We start from the raw sequence: 22000 nt of genomic DNA, 5'->3' as shown, positions 1-22000 counted from the left end.
CCACGGGAATTCAAGGGAGAATCAGCAAAGGCTGAGGATTCAGGGAGAGCTGGCTAGGAAAGGGCAGGATACAGATAGGTCTGAAAGGGGAGGAGAGGGCAGGCCAGTCATGGAAGGCCCCGGAGCAAAGAACTGAGCATGGCTGCAGTCTAGAGGAGAGGGAATGCAGCTTCGCAATTTGCAGTCAGCCTTGAGTCTACAGGAGGAGGCTGGAGTCTGGTCCTGGGGAAAGGCCATTCCCCTAAGCTCTCCAGGAGATCAGCAGGACCCAGCAGGAGAGAGATGGGTATCTGAGAACAGAGCAGAAGCCATGAGTCTGTCCCCATGGCAGCTTCTCTTTCAGGTCTCCCTGGGTGGTGTGCTTCTAACAGTTCTGCTGAGGAAGGATGGGAAGCCTGCCCAGCCGAAGGAAAACCCTGCCAAGCCCAAGTTCCAGCCCTCCTGTCCCAGGCCAAGGACCTGAGCCCATGCAAGCAGGTAGGCTGTGGGGCCTGGGCAGGCAGCATGAGGCTGCACAGTCCCACACTCCACTACCTCTGTGCCTTCATGACAGGCAACACCTGCACATCACTAGGTATAGACCCAGCACCTACTGTTCTTCTTAGTGAGCCATGAAGGTGGGGGCACTGCCCCTATGGAGATTACTTTGAGGTAGAAACATTGAACGGCCAGATAAAGGAGAAAACACGAGGGGCTGGGGCGTAGCTCAGTGACAGAGCTCATGCCTAGCATGCACAAGGCCCTGGGTTAGATCCTCAGCACTGGAAAAAAAAGTAACTCAGTTCCTCAGTCCCATGAGCCACATTTCAAGGATTTGGTAGCCACATGGAGCTAATGGACCTTATTGGAAAGCACAGAATATAAGACATTTCCAACACTGCAGAAAATTCTCCTGAACCTCAGAAGAACTGTGAAATACTTGATGCAAAATCAGGGCTCCCTTACTGGTGGGAAAAATAAAATAGCACCTGCAGTATGTATCCTGAGCCTATTACCATGATTCTCTAAGACAATTCTGACTAAAAATACCAGCTTTTAAAACAGTTGGGCAATTTAAATATCCTAGAAATTTTAGTATTTTTACATCAAAACCATGGCCTCTGGTTTATTTCTTGTTCTTTGAAACATCCCATAAATCCTTTCTCAAATCACATCCTGATTTGGAGTTTGGATAAAGTATTAGGGGCAGGGGCTGTAGCTCAGTGGTAGAGCGCCTGCCTAGCATGAGGCCCTGGGTTTGATCCCCAGTACCGTGAAAAAATAATAATAATAATAATTAAGGAAAGAGAACCAATAGGGTGGTGGGGGAGAGATATCCATTGTTAGGAATCAGCTCACATGAGTATGGGATTGTCAAGTCTGAAGTCTGCCAAGCAGGCTGCAGGCCCGAGGGGAATCAGTGCTATGGTCCTGAGTCCAATGGCAATCCACAGGCAGAACTAATCCATGTCCTCAAAGGACCTTGGGTGTCTCTCATAAGGCCCTTGATTGATTGAATGAGGCCCACCCATGATAATCTGCCTTACTCAGTCTACCAATTTAATTTAATTTTTAAGAGTATCTTCACAGCAACATCTAAACTGGTGTTTGGCCAAATATTATCTGGGTACTGTGGCCAAGCCACAATGACCCATAGAATTAACCTCACAGATAACAAGATCACTCCAAGCCAAGCCGTGCTTCTAGAAGGACTAGAGACTGGTCTAGAGACTGCAAAGCTAAGATGTCTGGGTATCAAGGTTTGGGTAGGAGCTGTCCCCAACCCCAAAATTCCCCTATGGTGCAGGGCTTCCTTCCCTCTCCTCTGCCTGAATCCCTTATTTCCCTAATGGTTGCCTCTCCCAGGCCCACAGGCCTTGGCACCCTAGGTCCCAGAGGTTTCCTGTTGGGTCAGGAAAACAGTTGCCTCCTTGTAGCTACCATCTGCACTGAGAGGCCCTGCAGAAAGAGACCTGCAAACCACAAACCTCCACCTTGGCTTCCTCCAAGCCTCGCCACAGGCAGCGTCCTGAGGCTGCTCTGAGACATGCCCAGGGCTACTGAGGGTGGTGACCACTTCTGTTGTACAGGGCCCTCCTTGCCTGTGGGGCCCTAGGTGAGCCAAGCTCTCCCTGGCATAGTTTCTCCAGGGAAGGAGGGAGGAAGGAAAGGAAGACCTCTCAGTAGATCTGCCCCTGTCCCAGCTGGAGTGTGAGTTTGGGTCACTCCCTCCAGGAGCTATCTGTCCATCAACTTTGCCTCCCTCTTAAGCCTACTGAAGCTCAACTTCAAACCAGTCCTGTGCCAAAGCTTGAAGTCACAGCAATGAACAGGCAGGCATAGGCTCTGTCTTTAGGGACAGTTGAGCCCCAGAAACAAACCGTGAACCAATAATGACAGTTGTGTTCAATTTGGCAACTGCATGCTCAGGGAGACTCTGAGATTGTGCGCAGAGGGCCAAGTCAGGGCTGGCTTTCTGAGGAGGTGAAGGGTGAAAGCAAGTCAGCCTCTGAGTGGGGACAATTGTGAGAGGGTCAGGCCTTCCAGAAACAGGAGGGGCCCTTCCAGGCCTCTTTGTTCCACTCTTGCTGGAGTGACCTCCTTAAGACTTGTGTTGTTTACTCAAGCAGCAGGCATTTCCCTGCACCATGGGCTGGCTAGGCTTGTGCTACAAAGAGCACTCAGAGAAGGAGAGACCTGGTTCCTGAGGAGCGCCCCCCATGAAGGGATCTATCTCAGGGGGTGTCTTCGAGGACATGTGGGAAAATGTTCATTCTGAAATCAGTCTCACTCTTCCCTTGGCCACCCATGGCAGAGACCCTTCAGCCACCTCCCAAACTCTGGGTCCTTCTTGCTGACCTTGTGCTTTTAATAGCTTAATGCATTTAGGTGCTAACAAGTCTTTCAGGGACCATCCCTAGAAAGGATCAGCAGGGTAGGATACAAATGAAGAAGTTTCCAGAAACCACTGAAGGCAAGTTTTTCAGACCTAGAAGTCCCTGCATACATAGTGGGGTCTTGTTAGACTGGGTAGGCTGATCCCTGAGGTGGGTGGGGGAAGTTAGTTGTGTGCTAAGAGAGCTACTTGCTGCTTGAGGCTCAGCCTCAAAGTTGGGCCTCCTGACTACCACATCCTCAGGACCGTTCCCAGGCCAGTAATTCCCCTGTGTAGATCTCAGCCTCCTAAGGAGATGGAGCCCCTCCAGAGAGATACATTGCTACCCAAGCCCTTCTCCTCCTACCAGGTGGCGTGGTGTAGAGTCTGTGTTCTCACTTCTCCTCTGAGTGCCTGTCAGGGCCCCAGACCTCTCTGCACAGTGGGGTTGAGTAGAGAGGACCATCCAGGAGGGCTGACTGAAAGCCCTCACTGGGCTGGATATATAGGTGCTCAGAGAGTGACAGTGGGAAGGAGGCCTAGAACTTTGGCAGCCCCCAACTCCAGCATGGCACCTGCTCTGGGGTAGGCCTGGAACAGGGGTCTGGAGCGGCCTCTCAGGGGGCAGCACAGACCTCCTCCTACTGCCCTGGGCAAACAGCACCCTAGAGTTACAGAGCCTATTCATATCTGTCAGCTCACAGGCCCCTCCACAAGCCTGAACAAGTCAACAGGACCAGGAATGAAGGGAGGAGTGGGGTTCCACAGTGGAAGGAAAGGTGGCTTTCACTTTCCAGTCCTTTTCTCCTGTCTCCCAAGAGTGAGTGCTCAGGGCTGGTGCTCAGCCATGCCTGCCCCAGGGCTCCAGGGACCCAGGCTCAGCTGCTAGCCTGGCCTGAGTTTCCTTCCCCAGTTTTCAGAGGTCGTGCGCACTCATAGTACCCATCGAATCAGCAGAAGCTAAGACCACACTCATACTTGCTTAGGGTTTCTAGGAGTTTTGTTTTTGTTTTTTGTTTTGTTTGTGCTGGGGATCAAATCCAGGGCTCTATATACCAGACAAGTGCCCTAACACTGAGCTGCATCCATCCGCAGACTAGGGTCGTAGGTTTTGAGTTTCTGAGCAGCAGAATTACTTCATCAAAATCTCTGTGAAGAGCGTGGCACGGTGAATATACAAAGGATTTTAATATACAAGGGATTGAACCAAACAGCACTTAACCACTGAGCCACATCCCTTACCCATAATCCCAGTGTCTCGGGAGACTGAGGCAGGAGGATCACATTCAAAGCCAGGCTCAGCAACTTAGTGAGGCCCTAAGAAACTTAGTGAGACCCTATCTCAAAATAAAAAAGGGTAGGGGAGGGCTGGGGTTGTGGCTCAGTGGTAGAGTGTTTGACTCACACGTGCAAGACCCTGGGTTCAATCCTCAGCACCATATAAAAAAAATAAATAAGTGAAATAAAGGTATTGTGCCCAACTACAACTAAAAAATAAATATTTAAAAAAAGGGTAACGGGGGGCTGGGGATGTGGCTCAAGCGGTAGCGCACTCTCCTGGCATGCGTGCGGCCCGGGTTTGATCCTCAGCACCACATACAAACAAAGATGTTGTGCCCACCAATAACTAAAAAATAAATATTAAAAAATTCTCTCTCTCTACCTCTCTCTACCTCTCTCTCTCTTTAAAAAAAAAAAAAAAAGGATAAGGGATGTGGCTCAGTGGTTAAGTGCTGTTTGGTTCAATCCCTTGTATATTAAAAAAATCTCTGTGAAGAGTTGTATATAAAAAAGGAGTCATAGGGGCTGGGGTTGTGGCTCAGCATGTGTGAAGGCCTTGCCTAGGACGTGTGAGGCCCTGGGTTTGATTTTCAGCACAATATATAAATACATAAAATAAAGGTCTATCAACTTCAAAAAAAATTTAAAAAGGAGTCATAACCAGGAGCCCCATTCCTCTTTGAACTCAGAAACTCAAAACCTTCTTCTTGGTACATGAGCTTGAAGCCCGCATGAGGACCCCAAGAACTACCTGGGCACCCCCAAGCTCAACAGAGCCCCCTGGAAGAACTTCAGACTCCAGGTGGCCTTCCTGCAGGGTGCCCGTGAGAGGGTGAAAGAGGGAGCCAGACCCAGACCAGATGTCACTAGACCTCATGTCTGGAAGGAAGGCTGACCAGGAGAGTGACTGTCTGTCTCTCCATCCAGAGAAGAGCAAGGCCACAGCTGTGGCTCTGGGCAGTTTCCCGGCAGGCAGCCAGACTGAGCCGTCTCTGAGACTAGGAGAGCCATTGACCATCCTGTCTGAGTAAGTCTGTGGGCTCTGGGCACCTGGAGATGCACTAAAAGGGGAGAGGTGCTTCAGAAAAAGCCTGAGGCCTTTTCTGAAAACCTCGAAGGTGATCATGGCCCTGTCTGGGGTTTTAAGCAGCTTGACTACCTGCAGGGAGAGACAGAGGGGCTGGGGCCTTGGTACAGGGAGTTTGGGCTCATGCCATCTGCTAGCCACCCTGTCCAGGAGGGGTCGGGACTGGCTGGTGGAAACAGTCAGCCTGAGAGGATCCGTGTGAACCCCAAGTAAGCAGTCCTAGGGTCTTGACCCTTCTGAAAGAGGTGCCCTCTCTGCTTTCTCTTTCAGGGATGGAGACTGGTGGAAAGTTCTGTCAGAAGTCTCAGGGAGAGAGTACAGTGTCCCCAGCATGCACGTGGCCAAGGTCTCCCACAGGTGAACACACTCTCACTCCTGCCTGCCTTTGGGGATCTCCTTCCCACAAGCCTGCTCCCCCATGGCCACCCCTAGCAAGACACTGAGTGAAGCTGGGGAGTGAGAAGCAGGCCCAGGCTCTGCTCCGCAGGAGCAGAGAGCAGCAGATCCCAGCACCACTGGCCCTGAGACAGGAGCCTGGGGAGGTGGCTGGGGAAGGCCCCCCAGAAGAGGTGTCCTGGTCAGGGGCTCTGGAGAGCATCCAGGATCTAGTGGTGGAGAGTGTGAGAGGTGGGCACAGTCTGTAAATGTCTTGAGGCAAGAAAATGGGGACAGTTCTTAGGAAGATGAGGACTTGGAAAGGTAAGAGGAGAGATACGGGGTGCTGGGGGACTGGGCCACGGTGAGAGAGAGGCTAGGATCACCCTAGAGGGAATGAGGCCTGCAGCAAAAAACACCAACTGACCCCTTGGTTGTTCTCCTGCGCCCCTATAGCTAGGACAAACTGGAGGGGATCTGAGTCCCGAGGCCTGCTCTTCATGGTGCAGAGAGAACTGTGAGACCCAGAGTGCAAGGGAGAGAGGGGGCTGCACCAAGGTCACACAGAGCAGTGGAGGGTTCCAGTAAGATCTTCATGGCCCATCCCCAGTCTCCTTGCCCTTCCTCCTCCAGGTGGCTGTATGAGGGCCTGAGCCGGGAGAAGGCGGAGGAACTGCTGTTGTTGCCTGGGAACCCTGGAGGGGCCTTCCTCATCCGGGAGAGTCAGAGCAGGAGAGGTGGGTGAAAGGCCCCAGCCCTCCTGTGTAGAAACATCCTAGGAAAGAGTCACTCAGGAATGAGGATAGACCAGGGCCTGCCCTTATTTGAACTGACTGTGACAGGGTCACAGGGTTCTTAGTCCTCTACCTCAGTCTCCCCCTGGAGCCCCATCCAATATATCTTTGCCTCTTTTTTCCTTCCCTAGGGAGCTCCCTAGGTTGACCTCTTCCAGCCCCTCCTGCTAATTTCTTGGCCACAACAGCAATCCCACCTCAGACCCCATAAGCTGGCTGGGGCAGGAGGATGGCCCCTGTGCAGCCGCTGAGAACAGGAAACCACAGCAGTGGTGCTGATGGGGACCGGCCCTGCAGACCAACAGGGTGAGCCAGCTGGAGAAGCCACAGGAAGTGCTCCGTGCTCAGTTACCCTACCCCTTCTCTGGCCTGGTTCAGCCCCAAGAATCAGGTGACTGGCCCTTGTGGGTCACTCTGCCCTTTCCAAAGAAGACACATATACAAGAGAAAAATGGTCAACTGTAAAGGAGAAAGCCCACAGGAATCCATAAAGATCTTCAAGGATCCACATAATTGCTGGTATTAAGGTCCCTGTAAGCAACTGCAAAAGGGGGTGCCTCAGTGTGCAGTTCTCATCAAAAAGGGAGACATGTAGGGGCTGGGGATATGGCTCAGTTGGTAGAGTGCTTGCCTCGAATGCACAAGGCCCTGGGTTCAATCCCCAGAACCATCACCTATATATATCTGTAGATAGATATCTAGATAGATATATAATAATGATAAAATAATAACAGCTGGGTCCCCTCATCCAGAGGGGACCTTGGCTGCAGCCAAGGTGGAATCACCAGGGGAAGATTTAGAAACTCTGGATGCCTGCAAGCCATCTGTTTAATTTCTGATTTAAATCACTCAGGAATTCATCCTGGGCTTTGGAAAATGAAAGTGTGCCCCCACCCCCAGGGGACTCTGAGGTACAGCCAGCATCAGTGAGAGAGAGCAGGGCAGGATTTAAAAACTGGCAGTGCAGGCCAGGCTGGGCAAACCCGCTGCAAACACCACTGCAGGCAACTTTTGTTTGAGGTATTTATCTATAAGTAAATGTGTCCTGGGTCACAGTGTAAAATGTTATTCAGTGGTTTGTGGTATAAAAAAAAAAAAAAAAAAAAAAAAGTTTTTGAAAGCAAAGTTCTAGGGGCCCAGGCAACATCATGAGATGGTGGTTCTCAGATCCCAGTGTATAGGAGACATCAGGGAACTGGTCAGCAACATCAGCTCTTGGCCTTGCCACCCACCTACTGATTCAGGCTGCTGGGGACAGAGGCCAGAAATATGCTTCCTTTTTAAGCTCTCTGGATGGTTCTGCTGTTCTCTTAAGTATGAAAAAGTAGTTATAATCTAGGGAATTCAGAAGGAAATAAGGAGACAATGTCAGGCTGGGGGCGTGGCTCTGTGAAAGCTCCTGCTAGGCTTAGACAATGTCTTTTACTCTCACCTTATGCATCTTGTGTTTATATAATGAGAATTAACTGTTGACTGAGTCAGTGACAGCAGAATTAGCTTTCCTGGGGCCAAAGTCCAAAGACTGGAAGGGTACTCTGCAGGGGCTGTAATCTATGTAGACCAAGGTGGAGGGTCTGGGACCCTGAGCTCCCAGGAGTAGCAATCAGGCCTGAGGACGAGGAGAGGTCCTGCATCTCCCCAGAGTCCTTGGACTCACCTGGTCTTGCTCTAGGCCTGTGTAGAGCCTTATTCTAGGCTCAAGTAGGGCCCAAGACCTCGGTTATTAAGCGACTTTGTGGAGGTCTCAGGACTGTGCCAGAGGTCAGTGCCTGGGTTAGGGACAGGTCCCAACAGCACCCCTCACTTCGCCTTCCTGCTGTCCTTATGCCTGTTCTGTGTTGGGCACTTTAAGGGAGACTGATGGTTTCTGCCCCTGGGGGGCTCATCAGTCTCCTTTATAGATGTAGAACAGGCAGGGACAGCAGGAAGGTGAGGTGGGAAGTACTTCCTGAGCCTCTCCTCTGCGTTAGGCTTGCTAAGTCAGGACTCAGGTCCTCAGGCAGCAGACAGGGAGGTCTGAAGGTCAGTATTCTTGAGACCATCAGCTTCTTGGACATCTCAGCAGGGAAAGTTCAGGCAAGTGATAGACCTACTTGTCACACGTGGCTCCTGATCTGATCCTGCACACCTCCTCCCAGCGTCACTGGAACAGCTGATCCCAGAGGTCCTGTATGTGACTTTGCCTAAGCCTCCAGAGCTTTCCAGAATCTGGGACCTTACACGTTCCCTTTTTTCCTGGTGGGTCCCTTTCTAGGCCCTGCATGGCTTCCACAGTGCCCTCTGCCCACGGGGTGCACTGTGAGTACTGGTTCTTTCCACTGCTTCCTCCTGACACAGTGTCCTCTCCCAGCCTGAAAAGCCTCGTTCTCCATTGCTTCCCTTGCAAACACACACTTGTCCTTCATAACACATTCCAAGTCACCTCCAGATGCTGTTTGTCACACTTTGCTCTCCTGTAGCATCCTACAAAGACCTCTTCTGTAGCTATAGTAAATTTATTTCTTAAAATCTGAGTATATTATCTGATGAGAAAGACACAGGAACTAAATATCCAAAGCAAGGACTACTAGTGGAGTGAGATGGCACACACCTGCAATCCCAGTGACTCAGGGTACTCAGGAAGGAGGATCACAAGTTTGAGACCAGCCTTAGCAACTTAGTGAGACCCTGTCTCAAAATAAAATAAGAAGTGCTGGGCATTCAGCTCAGAGGTAGAGTGCCCCTAGGTTTAATCCCCAGTACTGAAAATAAATAAATAAATACAAGAAAGAAATGAGGACCGTTAAAAAAAACCCTGGATGTGGAATATGCTGGCAAGACAGCTCTTATTTCCCCAGAGGATGATGATTTCATACCTGTGTCTGGGCCTGGTGCAGTGTCCAGCACATAGTAAGTGCTCAAAAGATGTTTACTGAATAAATGAGTCAGTAGGTGAGCATACCTATATATGCAGACAGGATGAAGAGCTGGGGTAGACTGCACCCCAACTGGGAAGGTCCAGGTCGTTTACAGCATCAGACTGCCAAGGACAAAACCACAGTTGCCCCCCAGCACACCCAGCACGTGGGCCTGTGAGTTCCCAGTACGCTGTCTCAGTAGGGTCTGGTCCCAAAAGGCCTTCTGTACCCAGGGCTAGCAGATCCAGGAAATGCACCATGTGTTTTTGCTCCAAACAATGAAATGATAATAAGCCTTCAAGGACCAGTCCCATCTGTGCAAGAGGGTGCACACCTACAATCTCAGCAACTCGAGAGACTGAGGCAGGATGATCTAGGCCAACCTGGGCAATTTAGTAAGACCCTGTCTTTCTAAATTGGGGGGATTACCAGGGATTGAACTCGGGCACTCAAACACTGAGCCACATTCCTGGCCCTATTCTGTATTTTATTAGAGACAGGGTCCCACAGTGTTGCTTAGGTCCTTGCTAAGTTTCTGACGCTGGCTTTGAACTCGTGATTCCCCTGCCCCAGCCTCCCGAGCCACTGGGATTATAGGTGTAAATGCCTGGATCAAAATTTTAAAAAGGCTATAAATATAGTTCAGTAATAGAGCATTTGCCTAACATGGGCAAGGCTCTGAGTTCTATTCCCAGTATTGCAATATAAATAAATAAATAAATAAATAAATTTTAAAAAATCATTCCCAATACTATCTGTGCTTATAAATAGCAATAGGAGTGTAAATGGTGACAAGGGGTCCTTAAAACTACTTGTAGCCATGGCTCTGTGTGATTAATGGAGAAACATTCATTCAACAAGCAGATATTGCACATTGACTCTCTGCCAGGCGCTGTTCCAAAGGGCAGGGATTCAGCAGTATAAAAAGCAAGATCCCATCAGACATGGTGGTGCACACCTAAAATCCCAGCAGCTCCAGAGGCTGAGGCAGGAGGATCCTGAGTTCAAAGCCAGCCTCAGCAACAGCGAGGTGCTAAGCAACTCAGTGAGACCCAGTCTCTAAATAAAATACAAATTAGGGCTGGGGATGTGGCTCAGTGAGTAAGTGCCCCTGGGTTCACTTCCCCGTACCAAAAAAAGATCTGAGAAGATGGTGTGCCTTGGAGACACAGCAGTGAGCATGGACAGCACAGTGCTAGGTTTCAAACACACGGCCTCATGCATGCTGGGTGCCATTAGGCTACATCCCCAGCCCCAGCAGGGGGTATCACAATACATGAATTTGAGTCCAGGGGGTCTGGGTTATAAAGCAGATGTCCTGGGGCTGGAAGAGAGAAGCAGGTATTTGGCACTGGCTGGGAGCATGCTGCAGGAAGGACAGTGGGATACCAGGCAGGTGGGGTGGCAGGGCCAGTCATAAATAGCCTTGATAGGTAAACTGTTCCCACAGAGGGTTGGGCAGAGCTGGCCTTTTATCCTGAGCCCACCAGCCATATCTGCAGTGTACCTATCACCCTTTCTGCTCACGCCACCAGCACTGGGGACTGAGCCCCACATCCCAGCCCTTTTAATTTTTTAATTTGTTGTTGTTGAAACAGTGTGTCACTAATTTGCCCAGACTGGCCTCAAATGTGATCCTCCTGCCTCAGTATCTGAGTAACTGGGATTGTAGGCAAGCGCCACCTCTCCTGGCCCCATTCTGGAGATCACAAGTTCCAAGCCAGACTGGGCTAACTTAGTGAGACCCTGTCTCAACAACAACAACAAAAAAGGGTGTTGGAGATGTAGCTTAGTGGTAGAGAGTCCCTGAGTTCAATCCCCAGTACCACAAAATAAGAATAAATGTTGACCTGAAATCAATATACTTTAAGAAGTATGCATTAAGGGGTCTCCTTTTAATAGAATTTTCTTCTATTTAGGATCGTCTTATCTGGAAGTGAAGACATTTTTACTATTTATTTTACAAGCCAAGAGTGGTGTTGCATACCTATAATCCAAAGGATTTGGGAGGCTGAGGCAGGAGGATCACAAGTATGAGGCCAATCTTAGCACTTTACCAAGATCCTGTCTCAAGATAAAAAAAAAAAAACAAAACAACAACAACAACAAAAAAAACTTGGTTTTGCAGCACAGTGGTAGAGCACTCCTGCGTTCAATTCCCAGTGCTAAAAAAAGAAAAGAAAATTCTTTTCCATATGTCTTTTATTTTCTTGCCTAGTTGCACTTGCTAGGACCTCTAACACAACATTATTTAGAAGTGATGAGAACATTATTGCTTTGTTTCCAATCTCAAAAGAAAAATTTTAGTCTTTCTCATTCAGTATGACATAGGTTTTTCTCAGATGTTCTGTATAAGGTTGAGAGGAAGTATCAAAAATGTCCATGGTTCCCCCCCACTGAAATGTCCAAGTCTTAATCCAAGAACCTGTGAACATGTTACTTTATTTGCAAAAGATAGTTTATGCAATTGTTTTGTGACACTGGGGATTGAACCTAGAGCCTCACACCTGCTTGGCAAGTGCTCTACCACTGAGCTACATCCCCAGCCAGCCTTTGCACATGTGATTAAGTTAAAATTATTGTTTTATGAACCACCTCCACCCCTAGGTTCTGGGGATCAAGCCCAGGACCTTGCACATGCTTGGCAAGTGTCCTACCTCTGAGCTACATCCCCAGTACCAAGTTAAGGATTTTGAGGTGGGAAGATGGTATTAGATTATCCAGATGTACCCAATGTAATCACAAGGATCCTTACAAGAGAAAGGCAGGAGAGTCAGAATTAGAGATTGGAAGGTGTCACTGGCTTGGAAGATGGAAGAAGAGGCTCTGAATGAAGGAATGCAGGTGGCTTCTAAAAACTGGAAAAGGCAAGGGAATGAGTTCTCCTCTAGAGCATGCAGAAGGATCATAACTCATGCTGACACCTTAATTAAATTAATTAATTAAGACCAGGGATTGAACCCAGGGATGCTTAACCACTAAGCAACATCCCCAGCCACCGCCCCCCACTTTTTGAGACAGGCTCTTGCCAAGTTGCTTAGGGCCTCTCTAAGATGCTGAGGATGGCTTTGAAATTGTGATCTTTCTGCTACAGCCTCCTAAGATGCTGGGATTACTGGCATGTGCTGCCACACTTGGCATTATTTATTATCTTGAGACAGGGTCTCAATAAGTTGCTTCAGGAAATTGTTGAGACTGGCCTCAAAATTGAGATCTTCCTGCCTCAGCCTCCCAAGTCACTGGGATAACAGGCATGTATCACCATGCCCAGATTTATGGTAGTACACTACAGCAGCAATAGGAAACTTATATACTAATACTTTTTTTTTTTTAATGCTGAGAAAGAAACTCAGGGCCTCACACATACTAGACAAGTCTCTACCCATGAGCCACACCACCACTGATACATTTTCTTCCCTTTTTTCTTTATCCTTGGTATTGGAGATTGAACCCATCCATGGGTGCTTTATCACTGAATTACATCCCTCTTTTTTTTTTTTTTAGTTGTAGATGGACACAATGACTTTTAGTTATTTTTATGTGTTGCTGAGGATTCAACCCAGTGCCTCACACGTGCCAGGCAAGTGTTCTACTACTGAGCCACAACCTCAGTCCATCCCTAACTCTTTTAGGGTCTCAGTATATTGCTGAGGCTGGCCTCAAACTTGAGGTCCTCCAGTCTCGGGCTCCTGAGTAGCCCAACTAATATGCTTTATTATTTTATTTTATTTTTTTGGTACTGAGGATTGAACTTTTTTTTTTTTTTTTTTTTTTTTTTTTTTTTTTTTTTTTTTTTGAGACAGGGTCTCATTGAGTTGCTTAGCATTTCACTGTTGCTGAGGCTGGCTTTGAACTCATGATCCTCCTGTCTCAGCCGCCCGAGCTGCTGGAATTATAGGCATGAGCCATCATACCCAGCCCAACTAATATACTTTATATTCAGTTTTTGTTCATGCTGGTTATTTAATTCTATTAAAACATTTTTCTGCATTCTTTCAGGTGATCATCTTTTTTCTCTTTTATTGAATCAACCTAGTAATTACATTTATGTTCAATTTTGTGTGTGTGTGTAACTGAGAATTGAATCCAGAGGCATTCTACTCCCAAGTCACTGCCCCAACCCTTTTTATTTTCTATTTTGAGACAGGGTCTCAACCAGTTGCCCAAGGGTGTGAGGTCTTAGTGACTAATTCAGGTGGGTTAATTAGCCTTCGGGGCCTATGTTCAGGTACTTCACTGGTCTGGATCTTGTGATCCTCCTCTCTTATCCTCCTAAATTGCTGGTATTACAAGTATGCATCAGTGTGTCCAGCTATGTTCAATTTTTAGATCAACCTTGCATTCCTGAGATATAGTCAGTTTGAGAGCTGGGCATGATGCCATGTACCTATAGTCCCAGCTACTCAGGAGGATCATATGTTGCTGATTCAATTTGCTAACACTTTAAGAATTTTTGTCAAGTATATATGAAGGATATTAGCCTATGGTTTCCTTGTGATGTTTTTGTTTGGTTTTAATATCAAGGCAATGGTAGCCTTACAAGTTGGCAGGTGGTCCCTCCTCTTAGAGTTTACGTAGAACTGCTATTAATTCTTTCTTTATTATTATTTTTTTGTACTTAGGATTTAACCTGGAGTAGTAGTTCTTCTTTTTCTTCTTCTTCTTCTCTTCTTCCTCCTCCTCCTTCTTCTTTTTATATGTTGATGAACCTTTATTTTATTCATTTATTTATATGTGGTGCTGAGAATTAAACCCAGTGCCTCACACATGCTAGGCAAGTGCTCTACCACTGAGCCACAACACAGCCCCTGGAGTGCTTCTTTACCACTCAGCTTTATTGAGCCCCTTTTATTTTTTATTCTGAGGTAAAGTCTCACTAAATTGCAGAAGCTGGCCTTGAACTTGAGATCCTCCTGTCCCAGCCTCCTGAGTAGCTGGTATTACAAGGCAGACATCACCACCACACCCTGCTTCTTTTTTTTTTAATTTTTAATCTTTATTTTTCAGTTTTCGGCGGACACAACATCTTTGTTTGTATGTGGTGCTGAGAATCGGACCTGGGCCGCACGCATGCCAGGCCAGCGCGCTACCGCTTGAGTCACATCCCCACCCCCCTGCTTCTTCTTCAAATGTTTAATAGAACTAACTTATTTACTTCCTCCCTCCCTCCCTTCTTTCATTCCTTCCTTCTTTCTTTTCCTTTCTTGTCCTTCCCTTCTTCCCTTCCTTGCTTTCACATTGGGTATTGAACCCAGGGTGCTCTATTTCTGAACTACATCTCCCCAACCATTTTTTTTTAATTTGAGACATGTGCCCAGGCTGGTCTTGAATTTGATATCCTCCTGCCTCAGCCTCTCTTGTGTTTGGGATTTCTGTGCCCAGTTCTAGTGCCAGAGTTTTCTTTGTGGAAGGTTTTAAAATTATGTATTCAATTTCTGAAATATATATATAGAATATTCAGGTTTTCTATTTCCTATTCAGTGTTTGCAATTTGTATCCTTTAAGGAATTTGTCCATTTTGTCCACTTGGTGGAATTTACGGGCATAAAATTGTTCATAATATACTCTTATTACTCTTTGAATATCTTTGAGATATAATGACATCCCTCTTCATTCCTGATATAGGTAAATTGTGTTCTTTTTTCTATTTTGCTCAGCCTAGCTGGAGCTTTATCAATTTGATGTACCTTTTCAAAGAATCAATATTTGGTTTCATTGATTCTTTTCTATTTTCTGTATCATTTATTTTTTCATTTCTTCCTACATAAATGTATTCTTCTCTTTCTAGCTTAAGGTGGAAGCTTAAATAGTTTTATATTTTTCTTCTAAAGTAAGTATTTAAAGCTAGTGTCCCTTTAAGCACTGATTCAGCTGCAGCCTGCAGCTGAATATGTGTGTGTGTGTCAGGAACTGAACCCAGGGGCACTCTACCACTGAATGTTACATTATTTTTTATTTTGAGACAGGGTCTCACTGAAATGCCCAGGGTAACCTGGAAATTTTGATCCTCCTGCTTCAGCCTCCCAAGCTGCTGGAATTACAGGTGTATGACACCACACCTGGCTTCCTCAGCCCTTTTAAAATTTTTCACTTAGCCTCCCATGTAGCTGGGATACAGGCTTACAGGTGGGCACCACTACACCTGGCTTTTAATTTTTTGGTACTGGAGTTTGAACCCAGAGATGCTTTACGACTGAGCTACATCCCAGCCCTTTTTGTTTTTGAGACAGGGTCTCACTAAATTGCTAAGGCTGGCCTTGAACTTGGGATCCTCCTGCCTCAGCCTTCAAGATACTGGGATCACCGGTGAGTGCCACCATGCCTGGTCCACCCCCTTTTATTTTTTAAATATTTTGTCAGTTATTGGAGGACCTTTATTTTTATTTATATGCAGTGCTGAGAATAGAACCACTCACATATGCTAGGCAAGCACTCTACCACTGAACTACAACCTCAGCCCCCGGCCCCTTCTTTCAATTAACCCTTTTTAAAATTTTAAGACAGGTTTTCGTAAATTGCTTAAGCCTCGATGAGCTGCCAAAGCTCACCTTGAATGCAGTTCTCTTGCCTCAGCCTCCTGCGTCACTAGGATTACAGGCATGTGTCACCATATCCAGCCTGGCTTTTATTTTGTGGCACTGGCACTGGAACCCAAGGCTTTGCACATGATAAACATGCCGTCTTACTGCTGAGGCCACACCCCCAATGTACCAAGTATCTTTTTTATTATTAATTTCTAATTTATTTGTTAGGTTAGAGAACATACTTTTTTTTTTTTTTTTTTTTGCAGTGCTGAGGATTGAACTCAGGTCCCTGTGCAAGGCAAGTGCTCTACCATTTAGCTACACATCCCAATATGGCCTAAAACTTTGATCCTCCTTCCTTAGCTTCCCGAGTTGCTGGGATTACAGGCATGCACCAGCTTGTCCACACAAAGAACATACTTTTAATGATTTAAATCCTTTTAAGTTTTTGTTTTGATGACCCAGACTAATGGTTATTTTGAATATTCCAAGTGCATTTGAAAGAAAATGTTTTGTTATTGGGTGTAGTCTTTCAATTGTCAAATTGGTTGATTGTACCATATTGTTCAAGTCTTCTACATCCTGACTGATTTTGTTTCCTATCAATTACTATGAGATGAGTGTTAAAATCCTTAATTATAACTATGATCTCAAATTATGATTTCTCCGGTCAATTGTGTTAATTTTTTTTTTTTTGATACCAGGGATTGAACACAGGGGCACACAATCATTGAGCCATATTCCCAGCCCTATTTTGTATTTTATTTAGAGACAGGCCATTGCTGAGGCTGGCTTTGAACTCAGGATCCTCCTGCCTCAGCCTCCTGAGTCATTGGGATTACAGGTATGTGCCACCACACCCAGCTAGTTTTGTTTCTTATGTATTTGAGTATCTGTAATTGCATGCATACAGATTTAAGATTTTTCTTTCTGCTGGGTGCATGGTGCATACCTGTAATTTTGGAAACTTGGGAGGCTGAGGTGTGAGGATCCCAAGTTCGAGGAAAGCCTCAGCAATTTAGCGAGGCCCTCAGCAACTTAGTAAGACCCTGTTTCAAAATTTAAAAAATAAAAATAAAAAGGGCTGGGGATATGGCTCTGTGGTTAAGCACTCCTGGGTTCAATCCCCAGTACCACAAAACAAAAAATATTTTTTTCATTTTTTTAAGTACTGGAACCAAAAGCTTCGAACTCACAAATATCAGGCAATCAGGCAAGCACTAGACTATATTCCCAACCCCACTTTTTTGGTTTTTTTTGAGACAGAATTTCACTAGGTTGCTGAGGCTGGCCTGGAATTTATGGTCCTTTTGCCTCAGCCTCCCAAGCCACTGCATCTGGCCAATTTTTGTCTTTTTTTGTATCAGGGATTGAACCCAGGGGTGCTTAATCATGGAGCCACATCCCCAGCCCTTTTTTTTAAAAAAAAAAACAAAAAACAAAAAACTTTTTTAATTGTAGATGAATACAATACCTTTATTTTATTTATTTTTATAGTGCTGAGGATCGAATCCAGTGCCTCACACATGCCAGACGAGTGCTCTACCATTGAGCCACAACCCCAGCCCCACAGCCCTTTTTGGTTTTTATTTTGAGACAAGATCTTGCTGAGTTACTTAGGAACTTGCCAAGTTGCTGAGGTTGGCTTTGAATTCACAGTCCTCCAGCTTCAGCTTCCTGAGCTGCTGGGATTACAGGCATGCACCACCAAGCCTGGCTTGATTTTCGCCATCTTGATGTGTCTCTCTTTATCTTTGATAATATTCTTGGTCTTGAATTTTGTCTAATATATTTTTTTATATTTATTTTTTAATTTTAGGTGGCAACAATATCTTTATTTATTTCTATGTGGTGCTGAGGATCGAGCCCAGTGCCTCATGCATGCTAGGCGAGCGCTCTGCCACTAAGCCACAACCCCAGCCCTTGTGGGTCTAATATTAATGTAGCCCCTCCAACTTTCCTATTTTGTGGTAAGTCTTTTTACCCTAAACCTGTCTTTTTTTTAGTTGTAGACAGACACAATATTTTTTATTTTATTTATTTTTATGTGGTACTGAGGATCAAACCCAGTGCCTCATATATGATAGGCACGCGCTCTACCACTGAACCACAACCCCAGCCCCATAAACCTGTCTTTTTGAAAAAATGTCTTTTTTTTTTTTCCCCTAATACTGGGGATTGAATTCGAGGGTGCTCTACCCTGAGCCGCATTCCCAGCCTTTTTTGTTTTTTGAGACATGGTCTTGCCAAACTATTTAGGTTGGTCTCAAACGTGATCCTTCTGCCTCAGTATCCTAAATCACTGGGACTACAAGTGGGTGCCACTGCACCTGACTAGCCCTTTAATATTTGAAGTGTATTTATTATTAGTTGTTTCCTCTTAAAATAGAGTTTGATAATTTCTTGCTATTATTTCACTCAGTACTGTCCTCCCATTTGACTTTAGATAATGAATCTGGGCCAGGGTGTACTGGCACATGCCTATACTCCCAGCAGCTCGAGAGGGTGAGGCAGGCAAGTTGGAGGCCAGCCTGGGCCACTTAGCAAGACTCTGTCTCAAAATAAAACTTAAAAAGGGCTGAGGATGTGGCTTGGTGGTGGAGCACTTGCTTAGCATGTGCAAAGACCTGGGTTCAATCTCTAGTAACAACAAAAATAAAGGTATAAGAAATGAATCTAGGCTGAGGAAGTAGCTTAGTGGTCAAATAAGGTGCTTATCATATGTGAGGCTCTGGGGTTGATCTGCAGCAATGCAAAAGGGAAAAAAAAGAGAAAAAATGCGTTCTACCTCAAGTTTATAAAGTACTTTCATTTATGTCCTAATTTGTTAAAAACTGCTATTGCATGTACATATCATTTTTTTTCTCTATTTTTCCTTTTTTTTTTTTTATTTCGTACTAGGGATTAAACCCAGGGGCGCTTAACCACTGAACCACATCCCCAGCTGTTCTTTTTAGTTGTCAATGGACTTTATTTTACTTATTTATATGTGGTGCTGAGAATTGAACCCAGTGCCTCACCCATGCTAGGCAAGCGCTCTATCACTGAGCCACAACCCAGCCCCATCCCCAGCCTTTTTTTTTTTTTTTTTTTTAGTTGTTGATGGACCTTTATTCATTTGTTTATATGTGGTGCTGAGAATCGAACCCAGTGCCTCACACATGCTAGGCAAGCACTCTTACCACTGAGCCACAACTCTAGCCCCCCCCCCCTTTTTTTAACTTATTTTTATTTTTGAGACAGGGTCAAAGTTGCTGAAGCTGGTGTTGAGCTTGTGCTCCTCCTTTTTCAGCCTCCCAAGCCCCTGGGATTACAGGCGTGTGCCACCACACCCAGCTCTTTCTATTCATTTTCCAATCATGTACTTTCTTTCCCCTTGTAGCCAGTTCTTTATGATTCTTTAAATTTAAATTTTTGTTGAAACCTATCAAACTGCAGGTTTTTTATTTCATTGATGGGGATCAAACCTAGGGTCTGACATAAGTTAGGCAAGCACTCTACCACTGAACTATATACCACTGAACTATATATCGTCAACCTAAAAATCAATTTTTTTTTTTTTTTTTTTTTTTGGCAGAGCTGGGGATCAAACCCAGGGCCTTGTGCATACTAGGCAAGCACTCTACCCCTGAGCTGCACCCCACCCCTTTTTCTACTATTGAGCACATATGAACCGTTAGCAGTTTTGGTTGTTTTCACAAATGATGCTGCTATGAATATTCATGTATTTCTAAGGTAACATGCCTAGGATGGAACTGCTGGGTTTTAAGGTATGTGAATGTACAATTCAACTGCTTAATGCCAAACTGTTGTGGTTTGTACTAGTTTCTCTTTTCACCAGCAGGTAAGGGAGTTTCTCTGCCTCCTTGCTGACATCTACTGGACACATATTCACCTTACAACACTTCTGCCAACATTTAATATGTTCGTTTACACAGTACTGACCCTGTACGGTCGGGGCTCTGTGCATGATGCAACTCTTCCTCACAAGACCCCATCTATTATACACATGTCACTTATGACCAAGAAAGCAAGTCTGTGTCCTGTTTCTGCCCTACACAATTCCCAAAAGCCTGGGCCCTGTGGCCATAGCTTCTTTCTTCTTCCAAGCTAGGCAGGGTCCCAGCAGGGCCTCAGTAACACCCCTGAACCCCTTTCTCTGCAGGCTGTTATTCCCTGTCTGTCCGACTCAGTCGCCCTTCATCTTGGGACCGGATCAGACACTATAGGATCCAGCGCCTTGACAATGGCTGGCTGTACATCTCACCACGCCTCACCTTCCCCTCACTGCAGGCCCTGGTGGACCATTACTCTGGTATGGCCTTTTTGTTTTCTTTCCTAATAGACTGGATAAGGGTCTAGGGGGTAGAGTGTTTGCCTGTGGACACTTCATAGCTGGAGAATATCCAGACACAAGAGGAGCCTCCCCATCTTCCTGCCAGTAGCTGCAGAGATACTGTCTTTATCCCAAGCTGATATAGAAGCTACAGGTCAAATATGAGCTTGGCTGGTACCTCAGCCAAAGCCCCCCGCACCTGAGCTGTTCTTGTGTGCAATGCAGTTCTGACTCTCAGCATTTTCTGGTGCCTGTCTTACAAAAAGCAGTGGAAAATAAGAAACCAGGTCAGTGTCAGGGCAGAAGGGAAGACAACTCTTAGTAACACTGACCAGCAGTTTTCTAAGCAGGATAGTTCCACACAATAGATACTGTCAGTGCTGTATATAGAAATGAGCACCCCTTGGCTTGTTCTTCCTAAAATATGATCCTAACTAGAAGTTAGGGCCCAAAGAGGTCTATTAATTTACCCAAAATTTCAGTGGATTAAGTTAAGTCTCCCAAAACAGCCCACAATAACTTGTAACTGCACCTCAAGTCTCCATGAGACCAACAGCTTGGGGCTCAGGTCCTACTGCTCTTTGGTAACCATATCCCCTCCCAAGTTAGGGCAGGTGGTGGTGGGGTAAGTAGGGCTGGTGTCAGCAATGTCAAGGGTGTGGGTCTCTTCCTCAGAGCTAGCAGAGGACATCTGCTGCCTCCTCAAGGAGCCCTGTGCACTACAGAGGCCTGGCCCAATTCCTGGCAAGGATATCCCCCTACCAGTGACTGTGCAGAGGACATCAATCAATTGGAAAGAGCTGGACAGGTGAGGAGACCACTGGAAACATGAAAGCAGAACAGAGAAGCATTAGAAGGACTCACTCTTAGGAACCCATAACCCAGAATGGGTCTGTCATGCTCAGGGACACCTGGGAGTCAGAGAGCTCTACCTCCAGGCTTGGCGGGTGTGTTGGGGTGAAGATTGTTAGGAAGGAGAAAGCCAGCATGGACCTCAAGGCATTTAGGGTGGAAGGAAAGTAGGAGGGGGTGAGGGAGCAGAGTTCTGACTGCAGAGGTTCAGATGGAGTTTGATAGGGAGCAGGTACTTGAGTTTGTCATTAAGAGTGACATGGAGATATTCTGAGAGCAGTGGACCATGTGGTGAGTGCAGGAAGGAGGCAGCTCCCTCACCTGGCTTTCCCCATCCACAGCTCCCTCTTGTTTTCGGAAGCACCTGCCACAGGGGAAGCATCTCTTCTTAGTGAAGGGCTCCGGGAATCCCTCAGCTCCTACATCAGCCTGACTGAGAACACCTCTTTGGACAACGGCAAGATTAAAAGCAAAGGTCGAAAAGGAAACCAAGTCTGTGGTACTTAGAACCCCAACTCAGCTCATCATGGGCACCCCGGGGGGCAAAGCATCCAGTTCCACCTTGAGCCTTTGCTCCTCCCTCACTTGGCTCCAAGAAGTCATTTACTTCCTCTTAGGCAATGACTCTATCTATGACCTCTAGTTCAAGTGGAGGGCAGTTGAGAACAGAGCCAGAGCTCCAAAGAAAGTAAACTTAGCCAGGTGCAGTGGCACATGCCTGTAATCCCAGCTACTTGGGGCCCTGAAGCAGGAGGATCTAGAGCTCAAGGCCAGCTTGAGCAACTGAGTGAGACACTGTCCCAAAATAAAACATTTCAAAAAGGGCCATGGATGTAGCTCAGCAGCAGAGCATACGTGGTGCTTAACTATATGCAAGGTCCTGGGTTCAGTCCCCAGTACTGCACACACACAAAGCAAACACCCAGTCAGTTCCCAAATTTGGGATTTCCAGTACCACCCAATCTACTGCCTACCAAGTCACTCTACCTCCCTGCTAAAC

General features: G+C 46.3%; 1 protein-coding gene and 1 non-coding gene across 2 annotated transcripts; both read left to right on the top strand.

The window, feature by feature from the left end:
- The first annotated feature begins 386 nt into the window (after positions 1-386).
- Positions 387-21404, top strand: Sla2 (Src like adaptor 2). Its single transcript, XM_076849074.1, has 7 exons — positions 387-477; positions 5063-5162; positions 5493-5579; positions 6231-6334; positions 19978-20127; positions 20874-20956; positions 21342-21404. The coding sequence occupies exons 1-7, from the start codon at positions 387-389 to the stop codon at positions 21390-21392; spliced, it is 666 nt and encodes a 221-aa protein (XP_076705189.1). The 3' UTR covers positions 21393-21404.
- On the top strand, positions 6992-7067 carry Trnas-cga (transfer RNA serine (anticodon CGA)). Its single transcript has one exon. It is a non-coding gene; the product is annotated as a tRNA-Ser (tRNA).
- Positions 21405-22000: the final 596 nt, after the last annotated feature.

Source organism: Callospermophilus lateralis, chromosome 3 (genome assembly GCF_048772815.1).
Source record: "Callospermophilus lateralis isolate mCalLat2 chromosome 3, mCalLat2.hap1, whole genome shotgun sequence".
Lineage (NCBI taxonomy): Eukaryota > Metazoa > Chordata > Mammalia > Rodentia > Sciuridae > Callospermophilus > Callospermophilus lateralis.
The sequence above is the reverse complement of the archived record's forward strand: the minus strand, read 5'-3'. Positions and strand labels throughout refer to the sequence as shown.